At 44.9% G+C, this 21,727-nt stretch overlaps 1 protein-coding gene across 10 annotated transcripts in view; it reads left to right on the forward strand.

The window, feature by feature from the left end:
• The window catches only part of ZCCHC4 (zinc finger CCHC-type containing 4), a 61,408-nt gene that overhangs the window by 1,128 nt on the left and 38,553 nt on the right, over nt 1-21,727 (forward strand). For all 10 annotated transcript variants that reach the window (XR_001795666.4, XR_011386205.2, XM_089327023.1 and 7 more), the window contains exons 3-5: nt 1,057-1,139; nt 18,781-19,056; nt 19,813-19,893. Coding sequence is in view for 8 of the 10 variants with exons in the window: in XM_089327023.1 (XP_089183149.1) it covers nt 1,057-1,139; nt 18,781-19,056; nt 19,813-19,893 (440 nt within the window). In the remaining 2 variants the exon portion in view is untranslated. The remainder of the gene's footprint in view (nt 1-1,056; nt 1,140-18,780; nt 19,057-19,812; nt 19,894-21,727) is intronic.

The raw sequence follows: 21,727 nt of genomic DNA on the forward strand, positions 1-21,727 counted from the left end.
TGCCCTTTAGATTTCCTGAGGTCTTGCTATTGACTGGCAGGTGGTCTGGGTCTTAGCTCAGGCTGCTGTAGACCGGGTGCCGTAACCAACAAGCATTTGTGTCTCCCAGTCTGGAGGCTGCAGAGTCCAAGATGAAGTTTCTGGCAGATGTAGTGTCTACTGAGGGCTGGCTGCCTGGTTTGCAGATGGCTTTCTTCTCATTTTATCCTCGCTTGGCACAGAGAGAGAGGCTGGAAAGAGAAAGTTCTCCTAAGAGTATTAATCCCACACACAGGGGCCCCTTATTCATGACCTAATTGCTTCTCCAAAGCCCTACTCTAAATGCAAGATAAATATTCCTTATCTGACATGCTTAGGGCCAAAAGTGTTTAGATTTTGGATTTTTGAAGTTTTAGAATGTTTGCATAATCTTCACTGGTTGAACACCCCTAATCCAGAAATCCACTCTTGACGTCTGAAATGTTCTGGGTTTTTGGATTGGGGGTGCTCAGGCTAAGCCATCACACTGGAGGTTATGCTTCAACAAGCGAATTTTGGGGGTTGGCATCATTCATTTCATAGCAGTCTGCTTGCAAGGACTGCACAGATCTCTCCCTAAAGAGTCTAGGTCATAATCATTGAGGAAGTAGTAGAAGAACATGTTTTTGTGGACATTTGCATTGAACATCCTTTATCTAGCGTGGGTGACCAGTGAAGGCATCGAGACGTACAGTTATGAGTTTTGTGTCCTCTTGGATTCAGTCCCAAGTAAAGTTTCTGAAGACTTTGTCCAGGGATCTTCAGCGTTGCTCAGTTTATTATGCTACTCTTCCAAGCATTGTTAAGACCAACACATGTGCGTCAGTCTCTCAGTCCTTTCCCTTGTTGGGTGTTACCTGAAGTGCTCTCCTCTTGTCCTTGTTTTCTGAATTTTGTTTTCCCCTGAAATGAGCACTCGTGTTCCACATTGTGCTGCCTGAATTTCTACATCCTCGATGTCAGCACGTGACAGCAGTTTTCCTAGGAGGTTAGCACGTTTGCTAGTTTTTTCTCAGCGAGTTTTGTGCTCTTTTTCAGTTGTCAGAGGCTAGGCTTGCTGCCCGAGAAGCTCATAACCGGAGATGTCTGCCTCCCCTGTCCCGAGTGCAGTGCGTGGACAGGTATGCGTATGCTGTCATCTCTCTGCACCGTGTTAGCCTCAGTGTTTCTTTCTTGGTTGGCTTTGTCTGTGCCTTAAAGTTTACTTACGTTTTTTTATTTTTTATTGTGCTCAAATATACATAATATAAACCTTGCCATTTTGATTATTTGAAAATGTACAGTTCAGTGGCCTTAATTACCTTCCCAGTGAGGTGAGTTAAGCTGCTGTTGCAGTGCTGGCATCCCATGTGGGTGGTAGTTCGAGTCCCAGCTGCTCCATTTCAGATCCAGCTCCCTGCTGATGTGCCTGAGAAAGCAGTGGAAAATGGCCCAAGTCCTTGGGCCCCTGTACCCACGTGGGAGGCCCAAATGGAGTTCCAGGCTCCTTGCCGCAGCCTGGTCCAGCCTTGCTGTTGTGGCTGTCTGGAGAGAGAATCAGCAGGTGGACTGTCTGGTTCTCTGTCTCTCCCTCTTTCTGTGTAACTCTGACTTTCAAATAAATAAATAAATAAATCTTAAAAAAGCACGAAACTGTCACCATTAGGGAGTAACTTACCCATTCCTCCTGTAGCATAGCCTCTGATGACCTCTAGTCTACTTTTGGTTGCTATGAATTTGGCCAGTCCAAGTGCCTCAGTTATTGGAATTCTGCAGTATTTGTCTTTCTATGTCTGCGTTATTTCTTTTGGCATAATGTTCTCAAGGCTGATCCGTGTGCTAGCATGTACGTCAGTACTTCACACCTTTTTTTGTCTAGTGTATACACTGTATAGTATTCGTTATAAAGCACGCTTTGTTGATTCACTTGTCTGTTGATGGGCTCTTGTGTCATTTATACCTTGTGGCCATTGTGAAAAATGCAACAACTTCCAAATACAAATATCTGAGTCCCTGTTTTCCATTCTTTTGGGTATACACTCTGAGTACATAATGACATTATTGGGTTATATGGTAATTCTGTTTAGTTTTTTGAGGAATCCCCGGAACATTTCTCACAGTGGCTACACCCATCTACATTCCCCCCAGCAGAGTACGGGCATTGCTCCACAGCCTGCCAGCACTTAGCTTTTGCTGTTTTTTACTTATAGCCATCCTGGTACTTGCAAACTGGTATCTTGTGGTTTTGATTTTTATTTCCCTTGTTACTAATGATGTTGATCATCTTTTCACATGCTTATGGGCTGTTTGTGTTTGTCTTCTTTAGAGAAATGCCTACTTGAGTCCATCAGCCATTTTTTTTCAAAGTTTATTTATTTATTTGAGAGACAGAATTACAGACACAGAGAGGGAGAGACAGAGAGAGAGGTCTTCCAGCCTCTGGTTCACTCCGTAGATGGCTGCAATGGCTGGAGCTGGGCCAATCTGAAGCCAGGAGCCAGGAGCTTCTTCCGGGTCTCCCATGTGTGTGCAGGGGCCCAAGGACTTGGGTCATCTTCCACTGCTTTCCCAGGCCATAGCACAGAGCTGGGTCAGAATAGGAGCAGCCGGGATACAAACTGGTGCCCACGTGGGATGCTGGTGCCACGGGTGGAGATTTAACCTACTATGCCACAGTACTGGCCTATCATCCATTTTTTAAAAAAAGATTTAGGTCTATTTTTTAAAATACTTATTTACTGGGGCTGGCACTGTGGCGCAGTGAGTTAACGCCCTGGCCTGAAGCACTGGTATCCCATATGGGTGCCGGTTCAAGACCCAGCTGCTCCACTTCCGATCCAGCTCTCTGCTATGGCCTGGGAAAGCAGTAGAAGATAAATCTTTAAAAAAAAAAAAAAACTTATTTATTTATTTGAAAGGCAGAGTTATAGAGAGGGAGGGAGTGAGGAGGGGGAGAGAGAGAGAGAGAGAGAGGTCTTCCATCTGCTGGCTCACTCCCCAGATGGCAAAGCCAGATCCCAAAGCCAGGAGCCAAGAGCTTCTTCCAGGTCTCCCACGCAGCTGCAGGGGCCCAAGGACTTGGGCCATCTTCTACTGCTTTCCCAGGCCATAGCACAGAGCTGGATCAGAAGGGGGGCATCCGGGACTAAAACTGGCACCCATATGGGATGCCAGCACTGCAGGCAGCGGCTTTACCCACTATGCCACAGCGCCGGACCCAAGATTTATGTATTTGAAAGGTAGGGCCTTGGCTGGCTCCCCGGCTCACTAGGCTAATCCTCCGCCTTGCAGCGCCGGCACACCGGGTTCTAGTCCCGGTCGGGGCGCCGGATTCTGTCCCGGTTGCCCCTCTTCCAGGCCAGCTCTCTGCTGTGGCCAGGGAGTGCAGTGGAGGATGGCCCAAGTGCTTGGGCCCTGCACCCACATGGGAGACCAGGAGAAGCACCTGGCTCCTGGCTTTGGATCAGCACGGTGCGCTGGCTGCAGCGGCCATTGGAGGGTGAACCAACGGCAAAGGAAGACCTTTCTCTCTGTCTCTCTCTCTCACTGTCCACTCTGCCTGTCAATAAAAAAAGAAAGGTAGGTCCGGCGCCGTGGCTCACTAGGCTAATCCTCCACCTGTGGCGCCGGCACACCAGGTTCTAGTCCCAGTTGGGGCGCCAGAATTTGTCCCTGTTGCTCCTCTTCCAGTCCAGCTCTCTACTGTGGCCCCGGAAGGCAGTGGAGGATGGCCCAAGTGCTTGGGCCCTGCACCCGCATGGGAGACCAGGAGGAGGCACCTGGCTCCTGGCTTCGGATCGACGTAGCGCGCCGGCCGTAGCGGCCATCTGCGGGGTGAACCAATGGAGGGAAGACCTTTCTCTCTGTCTCTCTCTCACTGTCTAACTCTGCCTGTCCAAAAAAAAGGAAAGAAAGAAAGGCAGCAACAGAGAGAGATGGGTTGGGGGGTGGGGAGAGATCTGTCTTCCATCCCCTGATAGACTTCCCGAATAGCCACAATAGCCAAGTCTGGGACAGGCTGAAGCCGGTCACTGGGAAATCCATCCTGGTCTCATAGGGGTGGCAGGCAGCCAAGCACTTGGGCCATCTACTGCCTTCCCAGGTGTATTAGCAGGAAGCTGGATCAGAAGCAGAGCAGCCAGGCAGAGGAAGAGGGCTCATCCATGTGGCAGACCCAGATTGAGTTTTAGGCTCCTGACTTCGGTCTGTGGCACAGTAAGTTAATCCTCCGCCTGTGGCGCCGGCATCCTGTATGGGTGCCGGCATCCCATATGGGTGCCGGTTCTAGTCCTGGCTGCTCCTCTTCCAGTCCAGCTCTCTGCTGTGGCCTGGGAAGGCAGTGGAGGATGACCCAAGTCCTTGGGCCCTGCACCCGCTTGGGAGACCAGGAAGAAGCACTGGTTCCTGGCTTCGGATCGGCGCAGCTCCAGCCATTGCGGCCAATTGGGGAGTGAGCCAATGGAGGGAAGATCTTTCTCTCTGTCTCTGCCTCTCACTTTTTGTAACTTGACCTGTCAAATAAATAAATAAATAAATCTTTTTTCTCTTTAAAAGAAGATGATTCTGGTCTCAGTTGCTATTGAGAAATAAGATTTCATTAAAAAGTTATTTGTTTTCATTTAATTTGGAAGGTAGAGAGTCAGCTGAAAAGAGATCTTCAATCTATTGGTTCACCCCGAAGTGCCCACAGTAACCATGGCTGGGCCAGTGCAAAGCATGGAACTCAGTCCTGTCTGGGTTCTCCTGTGCGGGTGGTCGGGACTCAAGTACTTGAGCCATCACCTGCTGTGTCCCCTGGTACACGTTTGTAGGAAGTTGGATTGGAAGCAGAGTGGCTGGGACTTGAAACAGGCACCTCGATATGGGGTGTGGGTTTCTCAGTTGCCAACTTAACTACTGTACCACACACCTGCCCCAAGTTTCCGTTTTATGACAATCCTTGTGAAACAACTAAAATGCTGGCGTGGAGCTGAGACGTGCCTAAAGGTTATCCGTATGAAGCAGCCTGTGGTAAGTGTTGACAGTATTACAGGAAGGACTAGATGCTCTGCAAAGTAAGCAGTGGGACTCGGGTGTGCGTCCGCTGGTCAGGACTGTCTGAAGACATGGTGCTTGAACAGGTTTTGGAAGATGGGTAGAAGTTCAGGCTTTCGGAAATGCAGTATCGCTTATGTCACTGCATCAACTTGTAATTGATCCTTCCATGCTTTATAATGTTCCTTGTGGAGGAAGATTTTGAAATCTGAGGCAGGCATTTGTCCTAATGGCTACGATAGTGGTTAAGATGCCCGAACCCTGTATGGGAGCACCTGGATTCCGTGCCCGGCTCTGCTCCTAACTCGAGCTTTCTGCTAATGCAGACCCTGGGAGGCAGTGGCGATGGCTCAAATGATTGGTTTCCTACCACCCATGTGGGAGACTGGGATTGAATTCCCAGCTTCAGCTTCTTGTCCCCTGGATCAGGGCCATTGCAGGCATTTGGGGAGGGAACCAAGGGATGAGAGTTCTCTCTCTCAAATAAATGAATAAATAAATAAATATATTTTTTTAAGTTTGAAATAAGGGGCTGGCCTTGTGGTGCAGCAGGTTAAGCTGCACCTGTGATGGCTGCATCCCAGGTTGGCACTGTGCCTAGTCCGGCTGCTCCACTTCTGATCCATCTTCCTGCTGATGTGTCTGGGAAAGCAGCAAAGGATGGCCCAAGTGCTTGGGTCCCTGCACCTCTGTGGGAGACCCAGGGTGGAATTCCAGGATTATTGCTTTGGCCTGGCCCAGACCCAGCATTTGAGGCCATTTGGGGAGTGAACTAGCAGATGGAAGATTTTTTTTCTCTTTCTCATTAACTCTGATTTTCAAATAAGTCAGTGAATCTCTTTTAAAAAATTTTAAAAAGTTTTAAATCAGTAATTTCTCTAAAAATTTTCAGTGCCACAAGATAAGGAATTCCTATTAACCTGTTGGCTTTTTTCTTTCTTCTTTTTTTTAAACAAAAGCTCAACCCATTCCTTGCTCTGTTAGTAGGACTGTTGTTTAAGACTTACGTTTCTTCCTTGTGTGGACACAGACCTAAGGATGAGGTCCTGTTACCTGAGAGGGTCGTTGTCTTCTAATGTGGGTGATTTAATTCTGTACAGCTCATCTATAAGTTGGCTTATTGAATAATGGCTATTTGAAAGTAGCAAACTACATTTAAACTTTAAACCTAGTGTGTAACCCAAACTTCACCTCTTATTGTGAGTAACAGTAGCTTTTCACTGACTAATTTGTTCTAGAAATCTTTAGAAAGGAAGGATGGGTGCTAGCAAGATAAATTGTCCTTTGTTACCGGATTTTTATTATGGACTGGCAGTGCTTCACAGATTCCTAGGTTTATAGAATGGGTTTGATGTTCATTTTTCTAATCTCACTCTTTGAGGGATGCTTTATGTTTTATAGGTGGTGAGTTGACAGATTTATATTTTGTACCTGAGATTTGCTTTCTCCTTACTGTTGTTAGCTGCCTGTTAGACTCTGAAATGTGTTATTATTCCATTATGTAGTATGTTTGCACCCTTCTTGTGACCTATGGAGTGTTAGGGAAGATATATTTGAGTGCTAAAATCAGCATTAATTTATGTGTATCCAGATAGTTTTGTTTAGTTGGATATTTCATTTGGTTATATATTTTTTCAGAGCTCATTTAAACTTAGATTTTCAAGGTCTGCTATTAGAGAAATGCCATAAACATAATTTGTGTACTCCAGGAAAGGCAAATGCAACATCAAATGGAAATCAATAAAAATGACATTTCCAAATGCTAGCCTGCAGTTTGTGAATCATGCTGAGCCACGAGGCACAGTGAATTCCTCTCCCCCAGGGTCTGTGTCGCAAATGCGCTTACGGAGGGAGCCGGAGGAATCCTGAGGCCTCACTCTCCTGTTCTTCCTCCCAAGCCTTTGAAAAGCCTTATGTCTGAAAGTTAGATCGAAAGCAGTGGAGCTGAATGACTGTGTGGTGACTTTGAGAAGAGAATCCGCACAAGATCTCAGCTTATCTTTTGTCAGAGAAAAAGGTTAATAAACTAGCAATAAAGCTTTCTGAAGGGCAGTGTGGAAAGCTGAAGGAACAGGTAACCGACAGGCGCACAGCTGTAGTGTCTAAGTGGGGGTTCGCTTAGCAGTGTTCTTTTTCTTTTAAAAATAGTGGAACGCCGTTCCTGGTGCTGGGGGAGTCGCGCCGTCAGCCGCTGGTTGCCTGGAACTCCGGTTTCTTAGAGAGCTGAGATAGGAAGTCCTGAGCGCACTGACTAGGGAGACCTGCCGCCGCTCCCTCTGTCTGTGGGACCTCCCTTCCTCAGGTCCTGGGACGCCCTTGGTTGTTGCTGCGGGCCCCGTTGCGCGCATGCTGGGGTACTGAGGTGCTGAACCCAGGGCAGTGCAGCTGACTCTCCGTCGTAGTTCCCACAGTTCTGACGTGAGGACATGACAGCATGGGGAGCTGGGACCACGTTTGCTCGTGGGCAGTCAAACCACGCCACAGCAGTTACAGAGCCTGCCTCAATATGGCAGAGGCTGGCATGTGACCAAATAGACGTCTTGGAAGTGATGAAATGGGTGGTTAGTCTGTGTGTGCCGGTGTGTGATCCCGTCTGACAAGCTTTCTTTTAATGGAGGGATTCAGCCAGATGTGCCTGGGCTTAGTTTTGCTCTCTTACGCTTTCTGTTTTTATTGCTTCTGTTTATTTTGTGCTATATGTTCTGTGTTAGCTTCCTTTAATGTGTGTTGCTGCTGTGTTTTTGTTCTCGTGGGTGCCTTTGTGGCTTTCTCTGGCATTTAGTCATTTTTTGGTCTTCTTTCATCTAAAAACTGAGCATCGGCAGACTTTGTCTGTTTCTCCTTCCCATCTCCTTCCTCCTCCACAGTCACTGTCCAGTTTGGTTGATTGTTTCTTTGCCAGGTTAACTCTTAGACCTTTGAATATTGCTTATAACTCCTTTGATTTTTTTTTTCAATTTTCTGTTAAGTATTTTGGCCTAAAACTCTAAAATATGAGACCATCATTGTGCTTATGCTGTCTCCCACCTCCCGTGTCCCTTTCTCTCCCCCTTTTATCTGACTTGTCTTGTTTACATTGTGTACTGTGACCGTCGTCCCCACACGCATGCCTGCTTCGAGTCTGGAGCTAAGTGGATTCAGTGCGTACCGACTGCTCCTTTCCTGTGGTTTCCCCGCTTACCTCCTAGTAGGCTGCAGTTCATCCTCTAGCGATTCTGATTTTTAAATGAAAGTCTTTCATTCATGAAGCTTTAACTCAAAGCCTCTGTGTAGCTCTTGTCTGATCCTGTTTTCGTGAGGCGTCCAGAGGAACAGATTGGTGGCGACAGAGTCGGTCATGGTTGCCAGAGGCCGGTGGCAGGGGGAGAACTGTGGACGAGTACGGGGTTTCTTTTTAGGCGATGAGCAGGTTCTGGGATCAGATTCTGGTGTTAGTGGCATAGCTTTGTGAAGACACTAAAAAGGAGTGAGAAGGGCAAGGGTACACAGTATGATATGCAGAATTGTATCCCAATTGGAAGTCTGTATGTGGCAGTAGAATCAAATAGTTCTATGAAGTTTTACAAAGAAGAGCAATTTGTTTCCATCCTGCGTTTTTCCCTCCCTAGAAGCGACTGCAGGTAGCTATTGTGGCTAATTCTTTTAGAGTTTACCTTCCTGACTGTGAGCTTTGCTTCTTTGTCACATCAAAAGGTAGATAATGACTGGTTGTTTGCTTTTTAAAAAATTATTTCATGTTTATTTATTTGAAATGCAAACGGACAGAGGTTCACTCCCTCAGTGCTCACAGCAACTAGGGCTGGGCCAGACCAAAGCCAGGAGCCTGGAACCCCATCTGGATTTCCCAAGTAGGTGGCATGGGCCCTACTACTTGAACCATCGTCTGCTACCTCCCAGGGCGCACATTAGCAGGAAGCTAGAATTGGAAGCAGAGTTGGGACTCAGTCTCATGCACTCTGACATGGCACGGGGAGTCTTAACCACTGTGTCAATCCTCACCCCTGGTTGTTCGCTTTTTGTGACACCAGCATCCCATACGGGTGCCAGTTCATATCTGTCTGCTCCGCTTCCAATCTAGCTTCCCTCTGATGTGCCTGGGAAAGCAACAGAAGATGGCCCAAGTGCTGGGGCCTCTGACGTCCATGTAGGAGACCAGGAAGAAGCTCCTGGTTCCTGTCTTTGGCCTGACCCAGCCCTCTCTGGCTGTTACAACCATTTGGGGAGTGAACCAGTAGATGGGAGGTCTCTCACACTGTCTCTCCCTCCTTGTAACTCTGCTTTTCAAGTAAATAAATCTTGAAAAACAACAACAAAAAAGGATTGATCGTGTGTTCAGGTATTGGCCAGCCTAAACCATCTGTTATAAAGTTCCCTGACAGATTTTTGTCTGATGATTTTTGCAGAAGTTGCTGATCATTGCCCAGAGCTGTAATGTGTTTATTAGCTGTGATTTTTCTGTAAAGAAAAGCTTTCTTTAATCAGCTGTTGGCTTACTTTTTTATAGTTTATTTGAGGAAAAACAAGATAAATGTTTAGTGTTTTTTAGTTTATTGACATCGTTCTATTTGATATAGCATTTTTTGAATTTGATTTACTTTTTTTTTTTGACAGGCAGAGTGGACAGTGAGAGAGAGAGACAGAGAGAAAGGTCTTCCTTTTGCCGTTGGTTCACCCTCCAATGGCTGCCGCGGCTGGCGCCCTGTGGCTGGCGCACCGCGCTGATCCGATGGCAGGAGCCAGGTACTTCTCCTGGTCTCCCATGGGGTGCAGGGCCTAAGGACTTGGGCCATCCTCCACCGCACTCCCTGGCCACAGCAGAGAGCTGGCCTGGAAGAGGGGCAACCGGGACAGAATCCGGCGCTCTGACCGGGGCTAGAACCTGGTGTGCCGGCGCCGCAAGGCAGAGGATTAGCCTAGTGAGCCGCGGCGCCGGCCTGATTTACTTTTTTACTGTGCGCTGAAGCTTGTGTATAATGTGATCATGTAAATTTCTCTTTATTGTTTATTTTGTTTATTTGAGAGACAGTCACAGAGATCTCCTGTTTGCTGGTTCACTGGTTTGCTGGTTCCAAATGCCTGCAACAGGTAGTGCTGGGCCAGACTGAAGCTGGGAGCTTGTAATTAAATCTATGTTTGCTACATAGGTGTTAGGACCCAATTACGTGAGCCTACAGCCTCCCAGGGTTTGCATTAGCAGGAAGTTGTAGTCCGGAGTGGTGGTGGGACTTGAACCTAAGCACTCCAATATGAGATATGAACACCCCAACTGGCCTGGTAATTGCTAGGCCAAATACTCACTTTTTGTGAGTGATGGGCGCACTAGTAGATGGAGTTCCAGCGCAGCAGGTTTTGTAAACAGGTCTTTTTTGGGCAAACAGGGATGTACAGTCACCCTAGTGATATGTGGATTGTTAGAGAAAAATTAATTTTGGTTTTCATACTTTCAGCTTTCTGAGATAGGATAATTTACTTATAACACATTTTGCATATTTAAAATGTATAATTTGATGAATTTTGTCTTGTGCATCTCCCTGTGAAACCATCACCACAGCCAGAATAACTACCCCCAAGTTTTCTTCTATTCCATTGCCCTATCTCCTCTGACTTTAAGAGTCCCTGAACAGCCGCTGATCTTCTGTCACTGCAGACTAACTTGCATTTTCTAGAAGTTTATATACAGGGAATCATACAGTACTTACTTTTTTTTTTTTTTGAGGGGGAATTGTGTTCATTTACTCGGCATATATATATATATATATATATATATATATATATATATTTATTTATTTATTTGACAGGCAGAGTTAGACAGTGAGAGAGAGAGACAGAGAGAAAGGTCTTCCCTCCGTTGGTTCACCCCGCAAATGGCTGCCAGGGCCGGTGCACTGTGCCGATTCGAAGCCAGGAGCCAGGCACTTCCTCCTGGTCTCCCATGTGGGTGGAAGTCCCAAGCACTTGGGCCATCCTCTACTGCCTTCCTGGGCCACAGCAGGGAGCTGGACTGGAAGAGGAGCAGCCAGGATAAAATCGGCGCCCCAACTGGGACTAGAACTTGGAGTGCCAGCACCGCAGGTAGAGGATTAGCCTAGTGAGCCATGGCGCCGGCCAGCATAAATATTTTTTATATCTATCCATGTTGATGTGTTTGTCAATAGTTCATCCTTTCTTACTCCCAAATGATATTCTTTTATATGGATATATCCACTCACGTGTTTGTCAACATTAAAGTTTTCTCTAGTTACTGATGGCTTACAACCAAAGCTACTAGGAATATTTATGTATAAGTCTTTTTATGGACTCATGCTTTTATTTCTCTTGAGAAATACCTAAGATTAGAATGGCTAGAACATATGGTAAATATATGTTTGCCTTTTTACAAAACTGCCAGACTCTTCCAGAGTGGCTGTACCGTTTTACATTCCCACCAGCAGTGTGGGAGGATTCCAGTTCTTCTCTGTCTTCCACAAACCTGTTAGCTGTCTTTCTAATTATAGCCATTGTGAAGTGATACTGCATTGTGCTTTTGATTTGCTTTTATGTTGAGCATGATTTCAGATGACTGTGGGCTTTTTGTATGTTGTATTTTTTATAGAAAGCTTTTATTTAATAAATATAAATTTCATAGTTACAGCTTTTGAAATATAGCAGTTCTTACCCTCATACCCTCCCTCCCACCCCCACTCCTGTCCCACCTCCTACTCCCTCTCCCATCCCATTCTACATTAAGATTCATTTTTGGCCAGCGCCACGGCTCAATAGGCTAATCTTCCGCCTGCGGTGCCAGCACCCCGGGTTTCTAGTCCTGGTCGGGGCGCCGGATTCTGCCCCAGTTGCTCCTCTTCCAGTCCAGCTTTCTGCTGTGGCCAGGGAGTGCAGTGGAGGATGGCCCAAGTGCTTGGGCCCTGCACCCGCATGGGAGACCAGGAGAAGCACCTGGCTCCTGCCTTCGGATCAGCATGGTGCACCGGCCACAGCGCGCTGGCCACAGTGGCCATTGGAGGGTGAACTAACGGAAAAAAGAAGACCTTTCTCTCTGTCTCTCTCTCTCACTGTCCACTCTGCCTGTCAAAAAAAAAAAAAAAAAAAAAAGATTTATTTTTACTTTTCTTTATATACAGAAGATCAACTCTATACTAAGATTTCAACAGTTTGCACTCACACAGACACAACAAAATATAAAGTACTGTTTAAAGACAAGTTTTACTGTTAAATCTCATAGTACAACACATTAAGGACAGTGATCCTACATGGGGAGCAGGTGCACAGTGACTCCCGTTGTTGATTTAACAATTGACACTCTTGTTTATGACATCAGTGATCACCCGAAGCTCTTGTCATGAGCTGCCAAGGCTATGGAAGCCTTTTGAGTCCACAAAGTTGGACATTATTTAGACAGGGCCATAATCACAATGGAAGTTCTCTCTCCCTTCAGAGAAAGGCACCTCCTCCTTTGACGGCCCCTTCTTTCACTGGGATCTGAATGTTACCTTTGGAGGAAGCTCTATACAAGTGTATTGCTGCTCTCAGCTGTGGTGGTTGTCTGTGTGTTGAGTAGTAAGTGTTCTTTACATATCGTTGATACAATTCCTTTATCTGGTAATTACTTTCCAAATACTGCCCAAATATTATCTCCCTTTCTTGTGTTGTTCTCTCACTTTCTTTCATTCTTAAAGATTTATTTATTTTATTTGAAGGAGTTACAGAGAGAGAGAGAGAGAGAGAGAGAAAGAAAGAGATCTGCCATTCCTGGTTCATTCTCAGATGGCCACAATGGCCAGGGCTGGACTAGACCAAAGTCAGGAGCCAAGAGCTTCATCCTGGTCTCCCATGTGAGTGGCAGGGACCCACACACTTGGGCAGTCTTCTGTTGTTTCCCCAGGCCCATTAATAGGGAGTGGGATCCTACGTGGAGCTGCTATTTGAGCTGGTGCCGATATGGGATGCCGGATGGGATGCCGGCATTGCGAGTAGCAGCTAAACCCACCGCAGCACAGCGCTGGCCCTGGCTGCTCTTCTGAGTAGCTGACCTGGTGTTTGTGGACTGTGAGGGGTTCCCACTCTGCCTTGTTGGTAGACAAACTGTTCTGGGCTCTGTATGTGTATTCTGGCAGTTGTTCCTCCTGCTTCCTTCAGGTAGTTCTTTCCCTCTTCTTGGCTGGCTGTTCCTTCACACTCTTGTGCTAAATGGCACTCAGCTAAAGAGGGAAATCCTCAGCTAATCTGAGCAGAGAGCCTCCCCCCTTCTCACTGAACTTTTTGTTCCCCATGTACTCCGCATAGATTCTCCAGCGCTCTGTCCGTGAAGTGTCGCTGCCTTAGGCTCCCCAGGTTCTCCACTCCATCTCCAAGGCCTTGAGCTTTCTTTGGATTCTGCACCTCTGTGCTTCGCGCTCCCTACAGGCAGTAAGCCTGGCGGTTGTGGCTCGGCCTCATCTTTTCTACTTGCTCAGGATTCCTTGTTCTGGGCTGCCAAGATGTCCAGTATTTAAACACTGTGGATTCATATATTTTGTCTGTTTAAAAAATTCTTTGAGGGACACCAAGAGACTATTAGATTTGATTAAAGAAATCAGCAAAATTTTAGGATACAAAATCGACACAGAAAAAAATCAGTAGCAGTTTTATACACTAACAATGGCCAGACTGAGAAAGAACTTAAAATTACATTAACAGTAGCTGTAAAAATATTAAAAACATTTGGGGGCCGGCACTGTGGCGCAGTGGGTTAAAACCCTGGCCTGAGGCGCAGGCATCACATATGGGCACCGGTTCTAGTCCGGGCTGCCGCTCTTCCGATCCAGGTCTCTACTATGGCCTGGGAAAACAGTGGAAGATGGCCTGAGTGCTTGGGCCCCTGCACCCACATGGGAGACCCAGAAGAGGCTCTGCTCCTGGCTTCGGATCGGTACAGCTCCAGCCAATGCAGCCATCTGGGGAGTGAGCCAGCTGATGGAAGACCTCTCTGTCTCTACCTTTCTCTATAACTCTGTATTTCAAATAAATAAAATAAATCTTTACCAAAAAAAAAAAAAAAACACATTTGGATACATTGAACTAAGGGTGTGAAAGACCACCACAATGAAAATTACAAAACAATAATGAAAGAAGTAGAAGAAGACACAAGAAAATGGAAACAAGCCTATGTTCAGGGATTTGCAGAATTAATATTATCAAAATATGCATACTACCAAAAGCAATTTATAGATTAAGTGCAGTCCTCATGAAAATACCATTGACATTCTTTGTAGAAGTAGAAAAAAAATCCTAAAATTCATGTGGAGCTTTTACCAAAGAAATCTTGAACAATAAAATCAAAACTGGAGTCATCACAATACTAGATTTATAACCAAAACAGCATGATACTGACCTACAAATAGACACACATGAAACAGGATAGAAACCCCAGAATTTAATTTACCCATCTTACAACCATCTTGTCTTTGATAAATGTACTAAAAACATTCCCTAGAGAAAAGACAGTCTCTTCAATAAATGTTGGGAAAATTGGATTTCCACATGTGGAAGTTTGAAATAAGACCCCCTGCCCCACACCCTGTACAGAGATCAACTCAGGATCCAGTGTTGTGTGGTAGCGTGATGCTGTCATCCCTTATCGGAATGCCAGTTTGAGTCCCAGCTGCTCAGCTTCTGATCCAGGTCCCTGCCAGTGCACCTGTGAAGGCAGGCGGTCAAGTGCTTCTGCCCCTGCCATCCTTGTGGAAGATCTGGATGGAGTTTTGGGTTCCTGGCTTTGGCCATTTGGGGAGTGAACCAACTAATGGAAAATCTCTCTCTGTTCCTCCTTCTCTGTCTCTCTGCCTTCTGCATAAAAGTAAAAATAAATAAATAAAAACACTTCAAATGGATCAAAATGGACCTGAAAGCATGAAACTACTAGAGAAAAACATAGGGGAATCACTCCGAGATACTAGTCTAGGCAGTGCGTTTTGGATAAGTCCCTGAAAGCACAGGTAATAAAAGCAGGAATAGATGAGTGGTATTATATCAAACTAAGAAGCTTCTTCACAGCGAGGAAAACAACAGAGTGAAGAGACAGCTGACAGAATGGAGAAAATACTCATAATGCATCTGATAAAGGATAGGTCCAGAATACATGAGGAGCTCAAGAAATTCAGCACCAGTAAAACAAATAATCCAGTTAAGAAATAGGCAAAGGATCTGAAAAGATAACTTTCCAAAGAAGAAATACTGATGGCCAACAGACGTATGAAACACTGCTCAGGATCACTAGCAATCAGGGAAATGCAAACAGAACCCACAGTGAGGTATCATCTCAATCCAGTTAGAATGGCTATTACTCAGAAGTCAAAAAATTGCAAATGGTAAGACTGGGAGAAAAAAAGGAACTCTAGTACACTGTTGGTGGGAATGCCAATTGATGCAGCCATTATGGAAAACAGTGTGGAGAGTCCTCAGAAAGTGAAAACTAGATCAGCCGTGTGACTCAGCCATCCCATTTCTGGGAATATATAAAAATAAATAAATAAATAAAAAAAGGCCAGCATATGAAAGAGATACCTGTGCTCCCGCATTTTTTGCAGCCCAATTCACAATAGCAAAAACATGGAATCAACCTGGTTGTCCATCAGCTGATGACTGGATAATGACATTGTGGTATGTACACCTGATGGAATATTACTTAGCCATAAAAACTAATGAAATCCTGACATCTGCAACAAAATGGGTAGAACTGTTGATCACTATGCTAAGTGAAATAAGCCAGACTCAGAAAGTAACTTTCCATGTGTTTTCTCTCTTACGTGGAAGTTAAAATACACACAGTATTAAAAAAATGTGTGGATGCCATATTATTTGGTACATGGATATTTGTAAAGATTATATTCACTGAATTATAACCTTATTTAATAATAAATTTATTTCCTCACTTTTTTTTTTAAAGATTTATTTATTTAGGGCCCATGCTGTGTTGTAGTGGGGTAAGCCTCTGTCTGTGGTGCCGGCATTCTGTATAGGTGCCGGTTCGAGTCCCAGCTGCTCCAATTCTGATCCAGCTCCCTGCTAATGCACCTAGGAAAGCAGCGGAGGATGGCTCAAGTCCTTGGGTCCCTGCATCCACATGGGAGACCCGGAGGAAACTCCTGGCTCCTGGCTTTGGATTGGCCCAGCTCTGGCCTTTGCAGCCATCTAAGGAGTGAACCAGCAGATGTAAGACTTTTCTGTCTCTCCCTCTCTCTGTCTGTAACTCTACGTCTCAAATAAATGAATAAATATTTTTAAAAAGATTTATTTATTTGTTTGAAAGACAGAGAGAAGGTTCACTCCCCAAATGGCTACAATGGCTGGGACTAGCCAGGCTGAAGCTGGGAGCCAGGAGCTTCTTCCTGTTCTCCTGTGTGAGTGGCAGGGACCAAAATACTTGGACGATCTTCCACTGCTTTCCTAGGCACATTAGCAGGGAGCTGGATTGGAAGTGGAGCAGACAGGACATGAACTGGTGCCCATATGGGATGCCAGCACCCAGCCCCTTTCCTCACGTTATGATCCTTGGCATAAAATCTATGTTAATTGATAGTAATGTATCCACCCTCTGCTTTTAAGAAAATTGTATATATGACTATATTTATATATATACATATATAAATAAATACATATGCAGTGAATATGGTGTGGTATTAAAAGTTGTTAAATCTACGTGGCCTCATTGGACTCTTCTTTATGCTTTTCTGTATTATTTGAAGTATTTTAAAATAAATAATTGAAAGGCAAAAGGAAAAGGAAAAAATGCATTATATTTAATCAGTGTGTACTTAATGTAGTGACTAATCTCTACCATTTTACTGACTTTCTAAATCCATCTTGCCTGTTCTATCATTTTATGATTAATGAAGTAGTTTTTAAAAAGATTTATTTTGTTTATTTGAAAGAGTGCAGAGAGAGGTAGAGACAGAGAAGTCTTCTATCCACTGGCTTGTTCCTCAAATGGCTGCAATGGCCGGAGCTGGGCTGATCCGAAGCCAGGAACCAGGAGCTTCTTCTGGGTTTCCCATGTAGGTGCAGGGGCCCAAGGACCTGGACCATCTTCTACTGCTTTCCTAGGATATTAACAGGGAGCTGGATTGGAAGTGGAGCAGGCGGGACTTGAACCGGCTGTCCAAATGGGACGCTGCAGTGCAGGACCACTGCACTACAGTGCTGCCCGTTAATAAAGTACTTTAAAATAAAAAGTAAATGCTGTGAGGGCCAGGCTGGTGAACTTGGTCTCTGTGACTGTGTCACGGGCGGATGTGGAAATCTTCAGCACGTAGCACTTGGCGAGGAAAGGTGGTAGCAGGAAGTGCAGTGAGGTCTGTTCCCCAAGGCGTCTCTTGGTTCTTCCCCTTGCATTTCACGTCTTAGAGGGCCTTTCCTCTGCTGACATTTTTACTTTGAGTTACTAAGAAGTTTATTCTAACATCCTTTCTCTCCTTTTTCTTTCCAGGCGTTGATAAGTCTGCCCAAAGGACAGTTATCAGAGAAATAGAATCCATTTAAATCTCTGGCATGATAGCTTGTTTCTCGCTGTAGCTGTTCAGAGTGTCTGTTCATCATTGCCTTGGGTGCTCTGAAATGAAACTGTGCTTTGATAGGAAGGTTTAATACTCACTTGGATTTCGTGTGACACTCAACTTTTACAGTACAGTTCTTGTTAGACCGTGTGACTCTTCTCCAACTGTAAGAGTCCTTCCGTGCATTATTTAACATGCCTGAATTGAGGTATTTCTGACCTTCGGTGGTCTTACTCAGATTTCATCACTGGTATCAGATATTCAAAATTAACAGTTTTTTTTCTTAAGATTAATTTATTTGAAAGATTTACAGAGAGAAGTAGAGGCAGAGAGAAAGGGGTCTTCCATCCGCTGGTTCACTCCCAAATGACCATAATGGCCAGAGCTTAGCCAGCCTGAAGCCAGGAGCCAGGAGCTTCCTCCGGGTTTCCCACATGGGTGCAGGAGCCCAAGGACTTGGGCCATCCTCCGCTGCTTTCCCAGGTACATTAGCAAGGAGCTGGATCAGAAGTGGAGCAACTGGGGCTCGAATCACTGCCCATATGGGATGCCGGTGCTGAAGGCTGGGGCTTTAACCTGCTGCGCTACAGTGTCTGCCCCCCACATCTGCAGTTTTTAAAACATACTGAGCATGATTACTTTTTTCTCTACAATAATCTCTAATAAAATGGAAAAAGAAAATAGTCTTTTTTAAGGCTTTGAATATTGTCTTGCCAACTGGGGTGAGCTTATAGTCAGTACTGCTAGGATCCTTAAAGGAACATCTTTTCTTTTAGGAGGTCATTTTTCTTGCTAAGTATGCCGTAGGAAAGTGAAGAATGATCTTAATTTCTCATTTTAAAGTGACTGTCAACTGAGCCAGGCAGTTTAACGCTCCAAAGTTGGAACACATGCGTTCATCAGTAAATTTAAATGTGCTAGTAGTCGCCATTACTACTAAGTTGTGTGAGTAATATATTCACATTTTAAATGATATTGATCTTCATTCAGTGCCTAAATTAGGGCATCTCAATTCTTAAGAAATTGCTGATTCTTTTCCACTTTGTTGGCATGCAGCCAGACATGAATTCTAGCCAACATTCCACAGCTTTTTCTTTCCTTTGCTTCTTTATGCAGCATTCTTTAGGAAATCAGAACACGTTTGGGATGCTAAAAATAGTAAACGGGCATTGTCTTTAAAGTAAACTTACAATAATTATTCTGTATGTTACTGTGTCTTCAGGTACTTGAAGTTTATTGAGCTGCCCTTGACTCAGAGAAAGTTTTGTCAAAGATGTCAGCAGTTGCTGTTACCAGGTGACTGGGAGAAGCATCGTGAGCATGAGGTGCTGGGTGATATTTCTGTCTCCCAGTTAAAAAGGCCTAGTCAGCTCCTTTACCCACTGGAAAACAAGAAGACAAATGCCCAGTATCTGTTTGCTGATAGAAGCTGTCAGTTCTTGGTGGACCTACTTTCTACCCTTGGATTCAGGAGAGTACTGTGTGTTGGAACACCAAGGTATGTACACACTTGTTTTGTTTTGTTTTGTTTAAGATTTATTTATATATTTGAAAGGTAGAGTTACAGGGAGGCAGAGACAGAGAGAGAGAGGTCTTCCATCCGCTGGTTCACTCCCCAGGTGACTGCAATGGCCGGAACTGAGCCAATCTGAAGCCGGGAGTCAGGAGCTTCTTCTGGGTCTCCCACATGAGTTCAGGGGCCCAAGGACTTGGGTCATCTTCCACTGCTTTCCCAGGCCATAGCAGAGAGCTGGATCAGAAGAGGAGCAGCTGTCACTTGAACTGGCGCCCATATGGGATGCCGGCACTGCAGGTGGCGGCTTTACCCGCTACGCCACAGCGCCGGCCCCTTGCTTGTTTTTTAATTCTCTCATTGTCAATAAACTGTAAGACAATTCTATTGAGTAGGTATGTGTGGGGTGCAACATGAAGCTGGGAGCATTCTCTTAAAGAATGGCCCTTAAAGAGTTACAATTTGGTCTGTTTGAAAGAATTCGCTATAGATTTCCTTCTGATGCGTCATAGCAAATTCTTTCTGATCTTATTTCTAAATTGTTTGTAATTTTAGACTTCTGTTTATGGTAAGTTCTGCCCTTTAAAAAATACTTGCAGAGCTGAGACTTTTGTTATACCTGCTAAATTCTCTTCAGTATTTTATCGAATATCAGAACATCAGTGAGTTTTGTTGTTTGTTTACTTGATGTCTATGACATTTATAATTTCTTATTAAATTTTCTTTCACTAATTGCTTTAGGTTACATGAACTGATCAGGTTGACAGCATCAGGTGACAAGAAGTCCAACATTAAAAGCCTTTTATTGGATATAGATTTTCGGTATGTTTACAAAAGGTGGTAATTCTCCTTTATTGTCTGTGGTTTCTTTTTAGTATTTTTCTCTTGAATCTCATGGTTTATAATCTGTTAACAGTGCTGTTATTATCTTTTACAAGTAGTCGTGGATTATGAGGCACCTTTTTAGTCTTCTAAATGCAGCATGTCATCTGTATTCCAACCAATTTCCCGTCTTGCTAGAGTACTTTCTAGATTTTTATCTCTGAATATATCTAGTTGTCTCTGGCTTATAACTTAGAGATTCATTGCTACGAAATGAAGTTTCTTCTCATGTACTCATGTTCAAAGATAATCCTGAACTCACTCCTATTTCATTAGATTTCTGAGGCTTTGTTTCATCATCAGATCTTTGAAGTGTGCTAAGGTGTTTCTTCGGATCTGTTTTACAGACGATGTGCGTATTGTCTTTCACTGGACATAACCTGAAGTGAAAGCAGTGTTAACTGGGGAATAGACAGGTCCCAGGGCGGCGGACTAGCAAATGGATGTGCTTTCTGGGAGAGGCTCAGAGTGAGCTGCACCTGCTGAGCTGGAACAAACGTGGGTGAGAGGAGCGAGGAACAGTCTTGCATCTCCCATCTGGTGGGAATTTAGGAGACACAGAGCTTTGATTTCTAATGCGATGGTGAACTTGTCCTTCTGCTGTCTCCATAATTCTGTATCTTTGCAATACTCTTCCTAGATTTTGTAGTTGAATTCCAAGAGTTCATGGTGAGTTTAGAGGACACTGTATTCTTAGCGTCTTTCACATGTTTTTGAATGCACTGAAGGAATCAGGATTGTGTTTCTTTTTATAATGTTTAATTTTATTTATTTTTTCTTGTTTTTAATTTTCTTTTATTTGAAAGGCAGAGTTACAGAGAGATAAAGAAAGATATCTCCCATCTGAGGGTTCACTCCCCAGATGGCTGCAATGGCGGGGCTGGGCCAGGCCAAAGCCAGGAGCTGGGAGCTTCTTCCGGGTCTCCCATGTGGATGCATGGAGCCAAGCACTTGGGCATCTTCTGCTGCTTTCCCAGGCACATTAGCAGGGAGCAGGATGGGAAGTGGAGCAGTTGGGTCTCCAACCAGCAGCCATATGGGATGCCAGCATCACAGCTGGAAATTTAACCTGCTATGCCACAATGCCAGCTCCAAGTTTTATTTATTTTTTAAAGATTTATTTATTTGTTTGAAAGTCAGAGTTACACAGAGAGAGAAGGAGAGGCAGAGAGAGAGAGTGGTCTTCTATCCATTGGTTCTCTCCCCAGTTGGCTGCATCCAAAGCCAATCTGAAGCCAGAAGCCAGAAGCCAGGAGCTTCCTCTTGGTCTTCCCATGCGGATGCAGGGGTCCAAGGACTTGGGCCATCTGCTGCTGCTTTCCCAGGCCATAGCAGAGAGCTGGATCAGAAATGGAGCAGCCAGATCTCGAACCGGTGCCCAAAGGGGATGCTGGCACCGCAGGCTTTACCTGCTACACCACAGTGGTACGCCACAGTGCCAGCCCTGTTTTATTTAATTTTTTCTTGTACTTGAAAGGCAGAGCAATATGGGGAGAGAGAAAGGAGAAGAGATAGAGAGATTGAGGGAGATGGATTTTCTATTCACTGATTCATCCCTGGAATGCCCACAACAGCCAGGGTTGGCCAGGGTGAAGCCAGGAGCCTGGAACCCCATCCTATTCTCCCATGTGGGTGGCAGGGGCCCAAGCACTTGCGCCATCATCTGCTGTCTCCCAGGATGCATTAGCAGGAAGCTGGATCAGAAGCAGAGATGGGATTCTCTGATGTGGGACATGAGTATCTCAGTGATATCTTTTTTTTTTTTTTGACAGGC

Source organism: Oryctolagus cuniculus, chromosome 2 (assembly GCF_051225735.1).
Source record: "Oryctolagus cuniculus isolate XC-2025 breed Fujian yellow rabbit chromosome 2, ASM5122573v1, whole genome shotgun sequence".
Taxonomy (NCBI): Eukaryota; Metazoa; Chordata; class Mammalia; order Lagomorpha; family Leporidae; genus Oryctolagus; species Oryctolagus cuniculus.